The sequence below is a fragment of the Actinia tenebrosa genome, unplaced genomic scaffold, assembly GCF_029948245.1.
Source record: "Actinia tenebrosa isolate PJP-AT-01 unplaced genomic scaffold, QUT_ActTen_1.0 PGA_scaffold8__29_contigs__length_14323225, whole genome shotgun sequence".
Classification (NCBI taxonomy): domain Eukaryota; kingdom Metazoa; phylum Cnidaria; class Anthozoa; order Actiniaria; family Actiniidae; genus Actinia; species Actinia tenebrosa.
Genome location: NW_028292585.1, coordinates 9,317,654 through 9,335,812, shown reverse-complemented (window position 1 = coordinate 9,335,812; position 18,159 = coordinate 9,317,654). Strand labels below are relative to the sequence as shown.

Genomic DNA, 18,159 nt, shown 5'->3' with positions numbered 1-18,159 from the left:
TAACTGATCTATTACTTTCTGTACCTGGTAATCAAACCCCTTGAAGTCTTTACTGGCTGTAATTGATTTATTTATACCTTGCTGTACCTGGTAATCAAACTCCTTGGTGTCTTTACTGGCTGTAATTGATCTATTTATACCTTGCTGTACCTGGTAATCAAACCCCTTGAAGTCTTTACTGGCTATAATTGATCTATTTATACCTTGCTATACCTGGTAATCAAACTCCTTGGTGTCTTGACATTCTTCCTGTGATTTGTGTTCACGGTGTTCACCGCATTTGTCTGTGTTTTCTGCCCCTGGTGGGTCTAATAGCTTGCGCAGTTTGTGTATGTGAATGTGTGTGAATTATATATAAGATATTTAAAGTTATCTAAGTTAATTAGCTATATTTTTACAGATTCATACTTATATTATATTTTATTTATTTAATTTATTTTATGCACGACCCCACAAGCTTTTAGCTTTAAATTTTATTGTGTTTAAATAAAGGTATTCTATTCTATTCTATTCTATTTGTTCCTTTTCACTGCCTATAACTGATCTATTTGTTCTGGCATTGGTTTCATGACATTCTTCCTGGAATTCATTCCAGTAATATCTGATCTATCTTTAACACTCCTTGTCTGAATAAACCTCTTGTATTTAGACTTTTGACCAGGAACACAATGATCTTGTGTTGGGAAAATCTCTGTGCCTTGTTATAGTGTACTTATGATTTACTTGTTATCCTATCACCAATGACTTATATCAACATTGTGCCAGTTGATAAGACATCATTTGAACCACGTCTTTCTTGTTAGCATCATCCCAAAACAAAGACTCTAGACTTTTCTTTCAAGTAATTTTAATGTTGTAAACAGCTTTTTGCACTCTTTTTTCTGGTAGATATTCAATGGACAGCATGACTCATACATCTCATACATATGCATATGGCCACCCAAAAAGCCATGAAGAGATCAAAGAAAAGTAGAAAAAAAGCTTTTTTGGGTAACTGACTTGAATTCACAAAATGCTATATTAGATAAAAACTGCAGCTCTGAATTTTACTAAGTTTAATGTTAAAGAAGCTGCACTTAATTAGTTCTTTTGAGAAATTATCTTGAATGATCAGTGTTTATGCACTTGATTTTTTCATTGAAAAATGTTTTGGAATGAATTACATTCTACATGGGGTAGAAAACGCGAAGAAAAAAGTTTTTGCAGGACTGAGTGATCTGTACATTGTAAACAAATTATGAACATACACCAATTATTATATACACAAACACAAGCCTTAGAACTTGAAATCCTTGTATTTCTTGGCAGCTTTTCCACTGTCTGTGGCTTTTTTTCGTTTCTGTAAAATACAATAAATGCAGTGTATGCATAAAAACCATGGCCCTCCAACAACTTTAACACTTGTTAATGATATATATATGTAATGAAAGGTAGGGAAGCACAGGTGGTGTAACCCTGAGAGTGTTCGTCTCTCTCCAAATATGTGACCAGGGTTGGAATCCAGCTGGTCTTGGTGTCATATGTGATTAGATTTGTTTGTTAGTTCTCTCCTGTGCTTTGAGGGTTTTCTGGGTTCTCCAGTTTTCCTTCCTCTGCAAAATTCTACTTTTAAATTCCAATACTCCAGGTTTGGAATTCTCTGTTCTACAGGGTTAGCCTCGATTCTGTATGGAATTACTTTGAATATTCATGTATTCCAGTGATGATTGGTGGAATTTCAAAGTGTTTGTGTTGTTGTAGTTGTGCATTCTTTACTTTGTCGTTGGTATTTGGGAATATTTGGACACTGATATGAGGCTAACCCTGCATAAAGGATGAAGGAACACAGCGGTTTTTGACTAATTCGAAAATGGTTTGTTGGAATTCAGTAACTGAAGAGCCACTCCTCAGAGCTTTTCCTCAACCTCAGAATGACTAATAGGTTGATACATGTTTAAATAAGATTGATTGATTGATTGAAACCATGCCATAATAAACACACACATATTACAGCTTAAAGTCTTACCTTCTGCTTGGCAGCATGTTCAGCAACCATATCACTCAAATCTTCCTTGCGAATTTGACTTTCTCTTTCTTTAATTTGTTCATCATATCTGTATAAAATGGTCATTAATAATAATCATTAAACTATATAAGACAGAAAAGGCTATAGTCTAGTCATTATCAATGTGCAGAGCCACTTACCTTGCCTGCATAGCTGCAGGATCAAGCTCCAACTCACTAGGATCAAGTGCAACTTCAACTCCATCAGCAGCAGCACCTCCAGCCTGAAGAAATGACAAAAATCTAGTGTTTAAAAGCAATAACAACTCCAGACCCCTTTGGAAACATCATCAATTATAATCCATGATAACTAAATTCTATGACATTTGCATTATGGCGTCGTGAGGTATAACTATCGCTGAGAATCCCATGCACACTTTCTTTTGTTCAAATAATTTAGCACCAATATTTTTTTATTATTCTCATGAGGAAATACATTAATTTGAATAAGAGAGAAAATTTTTGAAGCATTTTGGTAGTGGTAGTTGAATGACACCATCATGCAAATTGCCTAATAGATTGCAAATGGGCTAGTGTACATAATGGGTGTATAAAATAATACTGTATATTGATCACACTATACCTTTCTGGAGACCATTGGAGCTGCCTACAAACACGAAAAGAAAACAGGTCAGATTAAAATGATATCATTCCCATGATGACCAAATTTAGAACCTGTTTTGATTACTTCATGTTCTAGAATTTGATTTCATTTTTCACCATTAGTATACATCCTAAACCTGAAAACTGTCATTCTCAGATGGTGAGGTTGTAAAGAAGAAGGGACTTAGAGATATTTTTCTACAAGCTATAATAATTAACTTTTGATTGAACTCATGGTTTGTCTAGTGGATTGGAAATGTTTCCCCTAGCTTGTAAAGTTTCTATAAGGAATATGGATTGATATGATATTTCTATAAGGTGTTTTGTTGTGATTGTTTTAATGCTTGAGTGGTTTTACAATCAAACCAGCTCATGCATTCCTATCAGGGTTCAAAGATTCATTTCATTTTTCAAAGTTTGATTTCCATCCTGCTTTAAAGCTTGCATTAAAGAAACGAATGTTGTGAATTTGAATTCTGGGCTCGGATTAAAAGTATATTTAGTTTTTCACGGAATCGTGCAAAGCTAAAATTTTTTCAACATTTGTAGCTACCATTTTAAAGTAATTTGTTTGGTGTGCAGTTTTGTTCAAAAAATCCTTTCTGGGATTGAATTTTACAATGTTCGTTTCATTATGCAAGCTTCAAAGCAAGATGGAAATCAAACGTCCAATAATGAAATGAATCTTTGGACCTTGATAGGAAAACATTGAGTCATTCAGCACCTTCCTGTCTTAATATCAAATGCCTCCCTTCCCCTCCCCCCCAAAAAAGTCCAAATTTAATAATTTCTTCTTTCCAGTATCCCATTAACTACGTCCTCAATTCTTGTTGACATTTTTTAATGTTTACACACATAATTTATGCATCGAAGAATGGCAAACTAGTTGGCCTCAAAGACAAGAAAAGTATCCCATTTAACTATGTTCTCAATCCTTGTTGACATTTTTAACGTTTACATGTATAATTTACACAGAGAAGAATGGCAAATGCGTTTGCCTCAAAGACAATTAAAGTAACCTGTGCATACCCTTTCAAAATGAACGCTCAATGTACTTACTCCTGGAATGTCATAGACATGGGCTGATCCCATCATAGCAGCACCAACACTGATCTTCTTCTCTGGTATCATGGTGTAGAGTGATGGCTGCTCGGCTCCTGCTTCCATTGCTTCTTCAATAGATTTCTTCTTCCTGAGCTCTATCATGTCAGGGGTTTCCATACCAGCAGGAATAGATGTCAATCCACTGGGTGTCACTAAGCCACTGATTATCAGAACACAGGATGAACATGTTTTATTTATTTATCTTTTTTAAAATCTTTCTCCATTTTTTACTTTTTATTTTTCCCTCTCTATTTTTATGTAGAAATATGTAGTTTTCAATAAGAAAAACACAATTTGTAAATTATTGTTGTATTTTTGTAAATAAATAAATAAATAAATAATAATTCATTAAAAAAGGAAAAAAGAAAAAGGATGACATCAGAATGCAGCATTGATGGTAGACCACTAGTTGTTGTTGCTTATGTTGTGTTAGCTGTTGTTTTTGTTGATGGTGGTGATTGTGGAATTGACTGTTATTGTTGTTGCCGTTGTGCACCTGCCTATCTTTAGGTTCCCGCAAGCTATTTCAAATTGGGCTTTTGCTTCTGTTTTTGAGATGAAAAAGCAGATATAGTACCTGGTCTTCTAGGTTTGGGTTCGTCACGAGGTTATTGATCTCTCCTGGTAACAATATTAAAGTCTATTGTTTGGGAACTGTTCCACTAAGGAGGAAGAGGATGTTTAATGGATGTACACTGTACTTACGTAGCGGCTGGTGTTATTAATCCTGTGGTGTCTTCTTCTTCTGATTCTGACTCCTATCATAATGACAAGCAAAACATTTATGTAAAGTTACTTAATAGGGTCATATCTATGTAAATGTACTGGTATGTACCCATTTCTTCAATCAGCAAATAAAAAAATGAGACCCCTTTTAATGTCCAATTTCATGGAAATGTTTGTAAGCTTTTGCTCTAAAATTATTACCAGAAACTATAAACCCCCCTCCCTGTTATCAATGTTGTTTCAGCTAACGATTGGTGGCACATGAGCATTTATCCATTCAACATCGCTACTGTAGGGGGAGGGGGTTTGAAGAGAAAAGCTTCTTCCTATTGGAATTGGGCTTCCAGGATCTCAAGGTATTTGTTCATTGATTGTTAACCCCTCCCTCCCTTCCACCAAGGTTAATTCATGATCACTGCTAAATCAAGAATCAATAAAACCTGCTATAAATAAATGGTACCAACCTCTGATTCTTCTTCTGATTCTTCCTCTGATTCCACTTCACCCCAGTGCCTTCGTAATAGACCATCTTCTTCCTCTTCTACAGGTTGGTCTAGTGATTGAACACCAAACACATCTCCATACAGGGGTCTGCCAGTCTCGTCAACCGGGGGTTTTCCCCATCCTCCTGCATGATATCCAAATGATGCTCCTTCCGGGATGGGTGCATTCAGTCCAGGTATTTTTAGATTAGGGTAGCATGGTGGAGGACCATATCTTTGCATGGCAATCAGCCAAGGGGGAGGTACAGTATGGCTTCCCTGGAATTAACAAGAAGATAATAGTTATATACTTTAATTCACACTCTAATTTCATGTTTTGATAAATACCACCACCACCATCATCATTGTCATTATCATATACAGCCATTTCAAAAAACATTGACGGGGCAAACACCAAATTGGTTATTGGCGATCGTACAACCAAAATGCACAGATAGAATGCATTTAAACATGGATAATTGAGGCATTTTAAATCGTTTCTCAAAAGACAAAATTTGATAATTTGATAATCAGTTGTACCAGATACAGGAAATAGGTCCAACTGGCAATACCCTACCTTTATGGCCAATACTCCATTTAATATTCTGATCCATATTGTTGTTAGTACTATTTAATACTTTATATAGTACTTACTTATGCAGCTATTTCAAAAAAGGTTGAAGGGGCAAGCTAACAGCGATAGATAATAAGCATTAGGCGGTAAGTTAATATAAGAGATAGGTCATTCCAAAATAAAAGAATAGCTAGAATGACTTGTATTTCTGATCATTATTCTTGTCAATAACATCGTTTGAGAAACCATTTACATTTAAAATGCCTCGATTATCCGTGTTTAATGCATTCTCACTGTGCATTTTGGTTGTGGTGTTTGCCCCTTCAATGTTTTTTGAAATAGCTGTATATGATGATGATGCAATGATGATGATGGTGGTGGTACCAACAAGGATGACAATGTTCAAAAAGATGATGATGACAAGGACAATTATTTATCAAAACATCAAAAAAACATACTGGTCCTGTTGGCATTCCTAGAGCTGCCTTGAGATCATCAGACAAGTCACCCGGCTTCTTTTCTTTCAGTTTTGTTTCAAACTCTTTCCCCTTTAATGAAAAAAATAAAATAAATGTTACAAATCAAATGTTTAGGGATTATTGGTTGTTTCACTAGCAACTCGTTTACCCACAAGTCAAGTCATTTCATCTGAGGCTCGTAATTTACCTAGTCCCACACGGCTTACTGCCTCATCTATCATTTCATCTGATGTTATTGATGAGTGTAACAATAACAGTTTCTTGGAAGTAAGTCATGATAGTCACCCAAAGTATCCTAGTATAATTATTTTTAGACTTGAACATAGAGTTTCATGCCCTGTGATTGATCAAGCGACCAGTGATTCTGAGAGGATAGTCACTGCTTGAGCAGTGATTATGAGGTTTTTCCAATGTTTATACCAAAGTGGAAGTAATACTAAAACATTTTTTTTCATTCTGAATTTCATCTTTTTTCTGATATTCAAATCTATTATATTAAAACAATTATATTAAAACAATTATTCACCTCAGGCTCAGTGAATATTTACCTCACTGCTAGAAGACCCACGGTGAGGTAAATATTTCCTGATATTCATTTTGCCTTTGGTGAATAATAATTGTCAAATTACATGGTTTTATTCACACACATTTTCTCAAATAAATATTCTTTCAATACCTTTGTCTACAAATAATTTTTTGATGTTATGAACAACAGGTTTTGAAATGTGCACATGAATTGAATAGAAATTCTGGTTTGTCCAAAAAACATTTCCTATTTTTACCTCATAATATAAGTCTCCATGAATGGTTAACTTGGGTTTAGTTTGCCACCTGAAAACAACAAACAAACAAGCTTAGATTTCCTGGCTTGGAAAAATAGCAGTTAAATGTTCAGCTGAATCATTATGCAAATCAATATTTGTAGCGAATTTAGAAAATGGGTGAGTCCTAATTTTCACTAGCCTGGAGTAAAGATAGTTCTGTACATACTAGTGGACTAGTGTTAGTGAAAGCACTTTATAAAAGAATTGGGATACTTCGCGCGCTATGATTGGTCGAAAACCATGTTTGATGAGAGTATCAAAACACACTATCATCATTTTAGCAGGCGCAAGTATTGCAACTGTCAGATTTTAATCTATTGCGCGCGCTCACTGGTCAGTTTGAATAAGACACACATTGGGAGAATTTACTTATACTTTGCTTTTTTTCTTTCTTTTCAGTTTTGTGGTTTCCTATGCTCCTCTAGTGTTCTCTCAACATCCCACGTGTTTTGATCAGAGTATCAAACATGGAAAACTGTTTTTGATCTGTTAAGTATTGTGTCTTAAAAACCACTTGTCTGTAGTAATATTTATCTAAGAAGATCACATGATTTCGTACGTCTATTTCAAATCCTTTATTTCCAACAACAAGGCGCCCAATGTTTTATATGCACAAACTGATGTGGCTGCTGACCGGCGCACGACACTACATCATTGATGAAATTAATTTTTTGATACAGTAGATTTTGAAAGAAAACTGACAGTCACTCACTTGAAAAATGCATCATGCATCTTCTTGTAGTCTATGTTAATCTTTCCCATCTTTGGTCGAATCTATAAATGTCATAATTCATCAAAACATGAGTACCAAATTTTAACTCCCGTGTACTTTTATCAGAAAATCAATTCCAATCAAGATAGTTCATTGTTACATGTACTTTGATGTACCTTTTCTCTCATTTTAGCCTTCAGTCCCTTCTGGTCTTCCTAAAAAAATAATTTAAAAAATAATTAAAATTTTAAGAGTAATTACTAGTTAGGCTTAAGAATTGCTTTCTGGTCCTATGATGCCCAAAACTTCCTGCAAAAAGCACCTTATTTGAAAAATTCCTGAATATCAGTTCAAATTATTCACTAGGAAACAGAAAAACTTCTTAAATAAAAAAAACCTGGAAAAAGGCCCAAAATTTTAATAAAAATCTGCTTAACGTATTCCCATTTTTGAAGTCATTTTCAAAAACAAAAAACAAAAAAAACATTCTTATAGTCAATTTATGATATGTGCTTTTTTTTTGTCACTTGGTAAAGATCCTTCTCCCGTAAAGCCTCAGTGGCCGAGCAGTTGAGATCTCCTCTAGCAAACGAGAGGTCAGTGGTTTGAGTCCCACAAGAACCCAACTGAGGCAGATTTTTTAATCTGCTTATTACACTCGATGTAGCATACACTTAACATATATTCTTATAGTCATTATTTTTCTGACATCGAATAAGGATAAATACTTTGGCGTGTCACATATTGTGTCACATAGTTCTGGTGGGTTTCATCTAGTCACTGGCTATCTTAGAAATCTTTGGTTTTCGACCACAGGTATTTTTGATAAAAACCACACTAACTAAAAAAGCAACAATCTGGTGAATTAACACCTCACCATGACCGATTCACCAGATAGAACCTTAACTATAACTTCAAACCCTATATGTTCTGAGTAAGCTGAAACATAAAAAAGGGAGGTCAATGGACTTGACTACCCCTTCCCCCCTGCTGCCCTACAGTGCAAAACATATAGGATGTTGGAAGTACAATTTTAAAGAACATAGATTCATAGATTTATTGGGTAAAACCCGATGACAGTATGTTTGACACAGGCATTCGGACCCAAGCATGGGTGAAGGTGGTGGGGAGAACGTGTGTGAAAAATGATTAAAGAAAAATAATAAAAAAGGAAAGATATAGATAAATAAAATACAACAAATCAATATAGCAAGAATGTTATGAACCTTTTCTTGCATGGCCTCTCTCATTTCCATTATTCCTGTTTTCTATAAAGAAAAAAGTAAAATTGATATAATTATTGAAATGAAATGGAAACAAAAAAAAAGAGACATGTTAGTTAGAAAAACCCTAAAACATGCTAATGCAAAAAAAGTTGACCCATAATTCCTTTAGAGGAACACAGTCAACTCAGCTGAATAGTAAGACAGTTTATTGGACTAACCTTAATAAACTCAGGTAGTTCATATGGAGGCTTCACAATACCACGTTTACCCTGGTTAAATATTATCATAACAGTTAATATGATGTCAAATTTTATGGGCCAACTCAAGCATTAAGAGCTCTGTGACAATATATGAGACTAAAATTGACAGAATTCAGACCAAAATATGCTGGCAATCCGTAATGTCATTTTTAAACTGTTGGTGAACATATTAAGTAGTCTTTCAGACCACCATTCATGGGCAGAGTAAAAAGAAAAAAAATTCAAGTAAACAGTATGAACTGAACAATTTATTTCTGTACCTCAAACAAATTGTTATTTCTGAAATGTTAGAATAATTGTGAATAAAACCATAGAGTGCATAACATTTGTCCGTGAAAATGTTATATTATAAGAAAACTGTACAAATTAGTGCAAAGTTTTGTAGGTATACAGTCTACTGAACTTACTAATTTGTTCATTTTCTTACAAAGTTTTAAGCAGATGTAATGGTATGAACTCTAATACAATTTAAAAGCCTTAGTATCTTAGATTCTTAATCACTAAGTATTATCTGAAGCTGCAGCTCTGCTGACTGGGCAAAAAGTTAGTTTAAATTTAAATTGGAAACTGTTCAGACATTGTAAGCTACAAGGATCAGTTGAAATCTCCCTGTAGGTAGAAATGTCCTTTCTTAATATCCCACTTGTATTATTAACCACACTACTTGGATGGAAACCAAATAGAATGGGACTTAAAAGTGGATGAACGAGAATTGTGACATAGTTCTGCAGTTATGTTTAGTGGCATAGGCAATTGAATGGGAGAGGTCCTTCTTGAGTAAATTTGTTTCGTTTTTACTATTTTTAGGTTATGAATAGTCAATTTACTTAATTGGTAATTACTGCTATTGCTAAAGATTCATCTGCACAGGCTAAGCCTTGCATAAAATAATTCACAAAAGTTGGTTTTAATGTAAAGAATGTGCAAGTTGAACAATGTTTTAAATTCACACAGACTTGGTATCTGTGATAGCTTAAGTATGAATGAGGTCAAGCCTGTTGCAAATGAGTCTGTGGTCTTCAAAAACAGCAAAAACGGTATTTTTAAAAAAGCAATTAGAAAAGGGTGCAAGGTAGTTGAGTTTTATCTTTTCTTTGCTTGTGGTCGTACATGCTAGGTTACTTACCTGTAAGTACTTTCTCTTAAAGCACCAATGTCGAGGAACGGGAACAGTATTTCTACATGACTGTGTAGAGGAGAAATAAAAATAGCAATATTAATCAATTAATGAATCTATATATGATTGACTTGTTCGTAACAATAGAAATGCATGGTAATCAAATGAACATTTGTATCTTGCTTTATATATCTCTATTTATTAAGTTATTGAATTAACAAACAAACAAAGTATGTGGACTAACTAGAGATGACCTAATATTAGCATTCAATAATGTGCGGACATTGTAATCTACAAAGCTAAAAGAGATATAGCAATGTAGGAATGAGTGTGTCAACTTCTTCTGATCTGCTCTCTCTTGGTGTTCAATGTGCAATGTTTATCAGTTGTACATTGATATCAATAAGAGAGAGGGTCTACTACTGCTATAATAACAAAATAAATGTACACTGAAAATTACAACTACATAGACATCAAAATATTAATAATAAACTATACTGTTTCAATCCTGCATTCTGATTGGTCGTCCTCCATCAATCATAAAGGCTCAATATTTTAGTGACATGGATAAAAAACACGAGTAGTTATGTCGTGACATAAGATGGTGTTCATTTCAATGCAAGTGACGGAATTAAATTTCATGGATTTCAGTCAACCACAAAGGCAATTAGATTCTTTGCGGCAAAAGTATGACCTCTGAACTGAACCTGATCTTTAGACCAATCAGAAATAAGTAACTTTCTGGCTGAACAATGTGTAGCTTTTTCAAGGTTGACTCACCTTCAAAAAGATCAAAAACTTTGGATCAGGAGCATTGACATCATGCATCTCCACCAGATCTGGTCTGTCTACCAACTGGATGAGCAAAAAATAGATTTAATATACAAGACACATCATACCAGGTTAAATAATATTATTAAACAGGTTTGATTCCCAGACCCAGTGTCGTATGTGAGTTGAGTTGTTTGTTGGTTTTTTCCTGTGCTTCAAGGGTTTTTTCTGGCTCTTTCTCCCTCCACATCGACTTCTAATTCATACCCCTCCCCCCTGAGGAATTTGGAATTTCCGAGGGGTGAGGGATCAGAAAAAGAACAAAATTACAGAGTTTGTATGGAAGAAAATTGGAATTTCCGTGGGTAGGGGATGGACAGGGGGGCAGGGTAGTGGATAATTTCTGGAACTAAACAAACAATTTGAACTATTGGTAGCCTTATCAAGTGGGTTGCAAAAACTGTTAGGCTTTCTGTCCACAATGGAGTGGTAAATAAATCCTCTAGAAATAAACTCGGATTTCATAATCATAAGAAATATCAACCTAAATCATTTGCATGGCATATGGCACACATAAAAGCACAGGTTTATTGCCCTAATATGTGTACTTCAATACTTTGAACTTATTAGTTATAGTTTTTTGATATGAGAATATATAGTCTATATACATTCTTATATACTTACTAGTTTAAGCTGTGCAACTGAAAGTCTTTTCATTTTCTTGAGTTTTTTCTTTGACAGTTTTGGCTCATCAGAATCTGCAGGTTTCTAGACAGAATAGAAGGGGACACATGACTGTGAGAAAGTAAAATTATTGAAACAAATCTATGCATTCATAACCATTAGGAGTTATCGTAGAATGATAAGTTATACACCGTAGTGAAAATAGTAACTGACGTTTCGGACGTTAGTCCTTCGTCGGAGTCAGTTACTATTTTCACTACGGTGTATAACTTATCATTCTACGATAACTGTTTTATTAGAAACACTGACGCAGTCCACGCTAGTGTTTACTAGCCATCATCTATAACCATTAGGATTTGAGGGAGGAGGCTTTTGTTAGGAAGAAACTAATCAAGTAGTAAATGACTTAGACTTCCTAAATACAGATTGATTTCAAGAAAAAACATGTGAAAAGATTTTTTCTTTGTTTTTTTGAGTACTAGACAGCTCCCAGACTGTCTGTATTACAATGGAGACAAAACCAGCTGTCTTATATCACTTTTAAAACATTTTTGAACGATTTTGAGCGAGCATGTCTCTATCTTCTACCAACATAAACGCAGTAGCCAGCGGATCAGCTCACAAATTATATCTCAAATGTATATTAAACATACAGTATATATTATAATATAAAATCATAATTCATTATTACAATTTATAATTATTACTATTTAAGAAAAACTAAAGTCAATATATCATGTTTACCTCTGTTTCATCATCATCGTCATCATCATCATCGTCGTCTCCTCGTAAGGGATCTCTAACATCTTGCTTCTTTGCTTCAGCCTAATTAACAAAATAAATAATCTGTTGAAATTCATTGGATATATAACCAACACTCTGTGTGATGTCCTTGCTAAATTCCCTTCCAATAATCATTACTTGTCAGCACAATATCTACCTTTAATTCCACATCTACATAAAATACATTAATTGCGCACATCTGAGAACTTTTTACATACTCATGGTATTAAGCCACTTTCATCGAATGCACATGGTGTTATAGTGTTTTTCATCAATTCTTCTTGAATGATGGTATTTCCTATACTAATATTGTTTAAATGCTTGCTTACTGTCTCTTCTTTTTTGCCTTCACCCTTTTTCTTGTCTGCAGATTCCTCTGGTACTGATATCTAAAATAATACAAAAAATAGCTCTAAATTAAATCTACAAACATGAAATAGCAGTATCAAAGATTTGATTTAACAATTTAGACTTAAACATACATATTGGGAAAAAGCTGTAGAGCGGAAAGTTCACACTGGTTATCAAACTCAATATTATAATTTTCTAATTGTTTGGGTTGATACTCAAGAAAATTCAGGATCAGCTATTATTCAATATGAAACAAGTTTTAAGATCCTTCATGTTTTCTGTCAACGCAACAATAATATTTTATGAACATTCCACTATATACATCTAACTTATATACTTCCCATATACCATATCAGACTCAGCTCATCAGTATACTCTATGTTTTGGACCCAAATAATGATTTTGCGATTGAGTGTGTGATTTTAACGAGAAGCTAAGAATACCTTGAACTTTTCAAATATTTCAGAAAAAGATCTGAAAAAAGGGTTAGTGAATTCCATTTTTTCTGAGATATATTCGACTTCTACTTTATCTTCTTCCTCTTCAATAGCATATTCTTTTTCCTGAAAAAAACAGAGAGAATTTTCTAAATAAAGTTCTTCAATGAAGTAGTGGGATCTCAAATATGTCTCACCGTATGGAGTAAGATTCTTTGCATCTTTACAAAACCCGACAGATTAAACTTTCTATCTGTGATCTGTGAGTTAGTAAACCATCAAATGCTTAAACGATGTGCAATTGTGTGAATATAATACATCAATAGTATTTGTATTGAGTCTGTTTTTTTGTTTTATCAAGGGTAATGTAGCAGTAGTGCAGGCGACAGAGGAACAAGAATAGAGGGCTGGATGTGTTTTGAGTTTGGATTTCAAGTCACAGATAATGACTTTTTTCCCTTCACGGTGGCCTAAAACCTCAGACTTCTGGAAATGTGTTGGATTTGATTTTAAACAATGAAAAGATTCAATAAAAATGGATGCAAAAAAACCCTACCACACAGTAGATTAAATCATACCTCTCTTGGTTGTTTTCTTCGTTTCTTCTTCTTTTTTTTCTTCTTGCTTTTTTGTTGGGGCTGATAAATTAGTGCAAATAAAATAATTAATGAAGACTCAAGCCTATTGACAATTACATAATTGATAAGGTCTACCATGCTATTGACAGAGGACTTTTTATTGGGGAGGTTGGTCAAATTAGGTTTTTTATTATATATATTTTTCATCATATATATTATAGATTATTACTCTTAAATGTTATTTTATTTATTTTATTTTATCAACTTTGCCAGAACTAAAATTTAACATAAGAAAAAAAAGAAATGAGATGCAGATATAGCCAATTACTGCTGGTCCATGAATACAAAAAAAGTAAAATATAACCAAGATAAAGACTTTTAAACTAGAAACAACACGTAATTGAGCACATCATTACATGTGCAACAGATAGTCTTGAATGTCCTTGGATTGACTGGGTCATTAGCCAAGGTCAGTTCATTTTAAAAGCTTTCATCAAAGCTATTGCCAGTTTTCACATAAAAGATGAGGCATCATCAAAAAATCAAAATCTAAACTATACATCGTATAAACACATTTTTATGAAATGTTTTAGAAGTCAGTGTTATAAGTCACAAGAAAAAATTTTGAATGATTTCGATGTTTGGTTCCTGAGTTATGAAGGTTGAGTTTGTGTCATGCAATACAATCACCTCTATCTTAATAGCGATGAATATATTAAAATAATTAGTTTAGTTGAAAGATCTTCCCTTAGACAAGTTTAAAATATCTATTTAAAGTATATTTAAGTGAAATATAGTCAAACATTAAGCCTTTGGAGTTTCGTCCGCTATGATGGTGTACCAACTTGGAACTCCAAGATGGCCACCCCATACATTTTAACCAAAAATTGCATCATGTTTACTCTCCTATAGTTTCGCAACGAAATGCTCTACAGCCTTCAAATTTGGCCAGTATGTGTAGTTTTGACCCCCTTACAAGTTTTTGAAACTTTTACTTCGTTATAATGCGAATTTAAGCTATCGAAATTCATGATGACATAGGCGAAAACCAAGAATAGTACACCTAATGTTACTTACGCTCTCCAAGGTCTAGACTGGGTAAGACTAAAGCAAATGAATTCAAAGCATGATGTAACATGGGATGATTCACCACCAATTTGTATGTGCAATGAGTTGATGTCCTGTAGCATATCACATGTATTGATTTTTCGGTTCAGCAACACATTGGGAGTTTTGATTCGGCTTCAAAAACTTGCAACGTGCATCACCTATTGTGGAAAATCATTGTTGTGCATTGTCCCATGTAACATCACCTTATGAAACCATGAAAATGGCTGAGAGCTTGACATGTTAGGACTGCTTTTACAATTAAGGAAAGAAGGATGTGAGGATACAAGCAAGTGCAGATAATAATGCCACAAATTTTTTTCCCTTTGCAATTATAAATAACTTATAAAAAGGATTGCAATTTGTAAACGATTATCTGTGCTTGCAATAAACTTAAAACTTACCTCAACAGATTTCTGTGCTGGTTCTTTATCTTCTTCTTCAACAACTGAAAGTTCTTGCTCTCTTCTTTCAGATATATCACTACTTATTCTTTCATTAGACAGAGACGTTTCTTCATCTTGTGACCCTTCTTCAGCTTTTTCTTCTGACGGTGATGGCTGTGCTTCTTCCATTGCCTCAGGCTCAATTTCTATTTGCCTTGACACTAATTCTTCAGCTTCATTTTGCTGTTCAGCTTCTTTGGGTGGACGAGGTTCAGTGTCATCGTGATCCAGGGAAGATGGAATATCATCTGTGCTGCCAGATAACGCTTCTGGTTGTTCTTCTATTCTCCCAGAGCTGCTAGTTTCTAATTCTTTAGAACTCTTTTGGTGCTCTTGGTTTTCAGTACTGGATTCCTCAAGGTTTTGTTGCATCTGTTTCTGCTGTTGTATTTGTTGATGTAACTGCTCCTGCATTAGTTGTTGCTGTAGTATTTCCTGTTCTAGTTGTCGTTTATTTATTTGTTGCTGCAGTTGTTGTTGTTGCTGTAGCTTAATTTGTTCCTCCATTAATTGTTGCTGCTGTAGCTGCAATTGTTTTTGCTGCTGCATTTGTTGCTGTAGAAATAGTTTTTGTCGTTCTTCTTCTTCAGCAGCAGCAGCGGCATCAACAGCAGCAGTATCATCAGTATCATATGTTTCTTGCTCCTTTGCTGTAACATCTGGCTCAGGTTCTTTTAATGAAGTATCATCAGGTTTTTGTATATCTTGTTGTGTTGCTGGTTCAGTGTGCTCAGCTGGTTGTTCTCTTTCTATGTTTTCTTCTCTCTCTTGTTGTAGCTCTTCTGCTTTAAAATAAAAATTTGCTTAAAATGTGAGCAAAGGAATTTAAAGCACAGACTACAACAATTGAAGAAACCTTAACACAAATGAGTGAAATCACAGAGTTCCAATTTGGCTTGCTTGTAGTCTAACTAGTTACTTAACTAATTTATTTTCTTGTTACATGTAGTCCTTTTCTTCGCTTTAATGGTATTTTACATAATTGATAATTATACATTAGATAAAATAAGTGGATAACAAGCTTGCCACTGTGGAACCGCTGTTCTGTGATTTACTAGACAAATTTGATTTTTTTAAATAGTTTTCTATTAACAAATGGAATACAAGTCATTCAATCATAGTTTAAATATGAAATAAATAACATTCTTTATGCTAAATTCATACCTTCTGTATCACCTCTTTGCTCTTCTAGTGACTGTAACTCTGCTTCCTAGAGGGTCAACAAAATTACAATTAGATAGATAGATGCTTTATTTAGACACAGTAGACTCTTCAGGATTTACAATTAGTATAATACTAAAATTACTTAATTCTAGTTACTACGTATACTAAGCTAACTACAAGTTAATTAACTAAAGACTAATAATAATACAATATAATTACATAATAAAAAGAGTACCTGTTTTCCAAGAGTGCCGTGTATAAAAAAACATAATTATTATTATCATACATTTTACTATCTGCTTCAGATTGGCTGACAACCCTCCGACAACCCCGGCGTGATAAATGCATTACCTGTAGGTTTTTCTGCAGATAACACATTGTGGTAATCATGTCAAGTTCGCTCAAGGTCACAATGGAGATTGAAAAATGTTTGCTATTTTTTTCAAAAGCACAATTAAATCTTCATTCTATAATAAAACAATTATTGAATTCAGTTTCTGCATGATATCTTAAATTAACAAGACCTCTGCCATTTTATCTGCCCCAGCCTAGTGCTTCTGCAGATAACACTGTCTTGGTCTTGATAATCTACAATAACATGATCAACCTCATCCAACAATTCTTTATAGCATGTTCTACTTAAATTCTGAATTTTAAAGTAAGTTTGACTAAAGACTTTGCTTCCAATTTTACTTTTAAATTAAATTTGAATAAGCGACACAATGATGTGGAGACATACCTTGACATAGTAATTATGAAGTCTTTCCACTAGATCGACTTTAAGCCCTATAAAAGACAGAACATCAAAGTTAAAGTATAATATTCAATACTTTATCCTTTCATAACCTAACATTAAAGTTTGGTTAAATATTTGTTGAGAACACTCTAAATGTTCTCAAACGAGATCCCAGCATCGAGGACTGAGTGTTTGACAGTGCTAAATGACTGAAAACGAATAGTTGAAGCAAACACACGCAATCAACTATATGTTTAAATACTTTAATGAAAGAGATATGGTATAATTCTTAAAAGTTACATCTATTTTTTTGTGTGTCATGAAGTTAAAATGTGAAAATTACGATGCAACACATGGCAAACTGTGCACCACATGGACAACTACACCATGGACAAGAAGAGCTTTGATTTGATCTTTAAAGAATAGTAAATCTTATATCTTTGAGATTTATAAATTGAAAGATGTAAAAGTACCTGATAGTGGTAATTCAAGCTCTTGTAACTTTGCCTTTAGCTCTACAACTTTGAATTTCTTTAGAACATCTACGGAGTATAAACTATCCGCCATCTTGGATACCGGGCAGCGCGTTCGTCTGACGTACTAGATCCAGTCTTTCTCTTTTTCATTGAGATCGAGGTTCGAATGGTCGCTCGCCTTGACTGTAAGTTCAATCTATTGCGGGACCTTTAACTTTCTTTTGTTGTCGTTTTTAAAACCTTTTTTGTTTTGTCCGTATTTGCTTCAGATATCTATTATCTATCATTTGGCATGTACTATAAAGGTTCACTGTTTTCTTTGAAGGTTTCTTTCTCGAGAGTGGTTTCCAGTTGCTGTCGTGACCAGAACACTCCAATCTCCTCCTTACTCAGAGCTCCCTAAGATCGATACATGAGAATCATTTTATAGTTTTAGGGACCCTGCATGCAGAGGTTTCCTTTTCCTCATTCTCTTT

At 34.1% G+C, this 18,159-nt stretch overlaps 1 protein-coding gene across 2 annotated transcripts; it reads right to left on the bottom strand.

Annotated features, from left to right (window-relative positions):
- Positions 1-830: 830 nt before the first annotated feature.
- LOC116292718 (splicing factor 3B subunit 2) lies at positions 831-17,856 on the bottom strand. 2 transcript variants are annotated; one of them, XM_031700070.2, is made up of 24 exons: positions 17,681-17,856; positions 17,211-17,257; positions 16,472-16,517; positions 15,266-16,092; positions 13,755-13,814; positions 13,183-13,302; positions 12,718-12,777; positions 12,350-12,430; positions 11,606-11,689; positions 10,931-11,005; positions 10,160-10,219; positions 8,992-9,042; positions 8,774-8,815; positions 7,724-7,762; positions 7,548-7,609; positions 6,794-6,842; positions 5,991-6,080; positions 4,941-5,237; positions 4,456-4,508; positions 3,706-3,910; positions 2,627-2,650; positions 2,185-2,267; positions 2,006-2,093; positions 831-1,339 (listed from the first exon to the last, which is right to left on the bottom strand). In XM_031700070.2, exons 1-24 carry the CDS (start codon positions 17,772-17,774, stop codon positions 1,277-1,279), a joined length of 2,700 nt encoding a protein of 899 aa, XP_031555930.2. In that variant the 5' UTR covers positions 17,775-17,856; the 3' UTR covers positions 831-1,276. The 2 variants fall into 2 exon arrangements, with proteins under 2 accessions (XP_031555930.2, XP_031555931.2); XM_031700071.2 differs by having other exon boundaries at positions 15,266-16,089; positions 17,681-17,854.
- Positions 17,857-18,159: the final 303 nt, after the last annotated feature.

Coding starts and splice junctions, on each gene's coding strand:
- LOC116292718 (XM_031700070.2), bottom strand. CDS start 17,774: ATGGCGGATAGTTTATACTCCGTAGATGTTCTAAAGAAATTCAAAGTT. Junction 17,258..17,680: donor GCTTGAATTACCACTATCAG/GTACTTTTACAT, acceptor TGTCTTTTATAG/GGCTTAAAGTCGATCTAGTG. Junction 10,220..10,930: donor AGTTTTTGATCTTTTTGAAG/GTGAGTCAACCT, acceptor TCCTCTACACAG/TCATGTAGAAATACTGTTCC.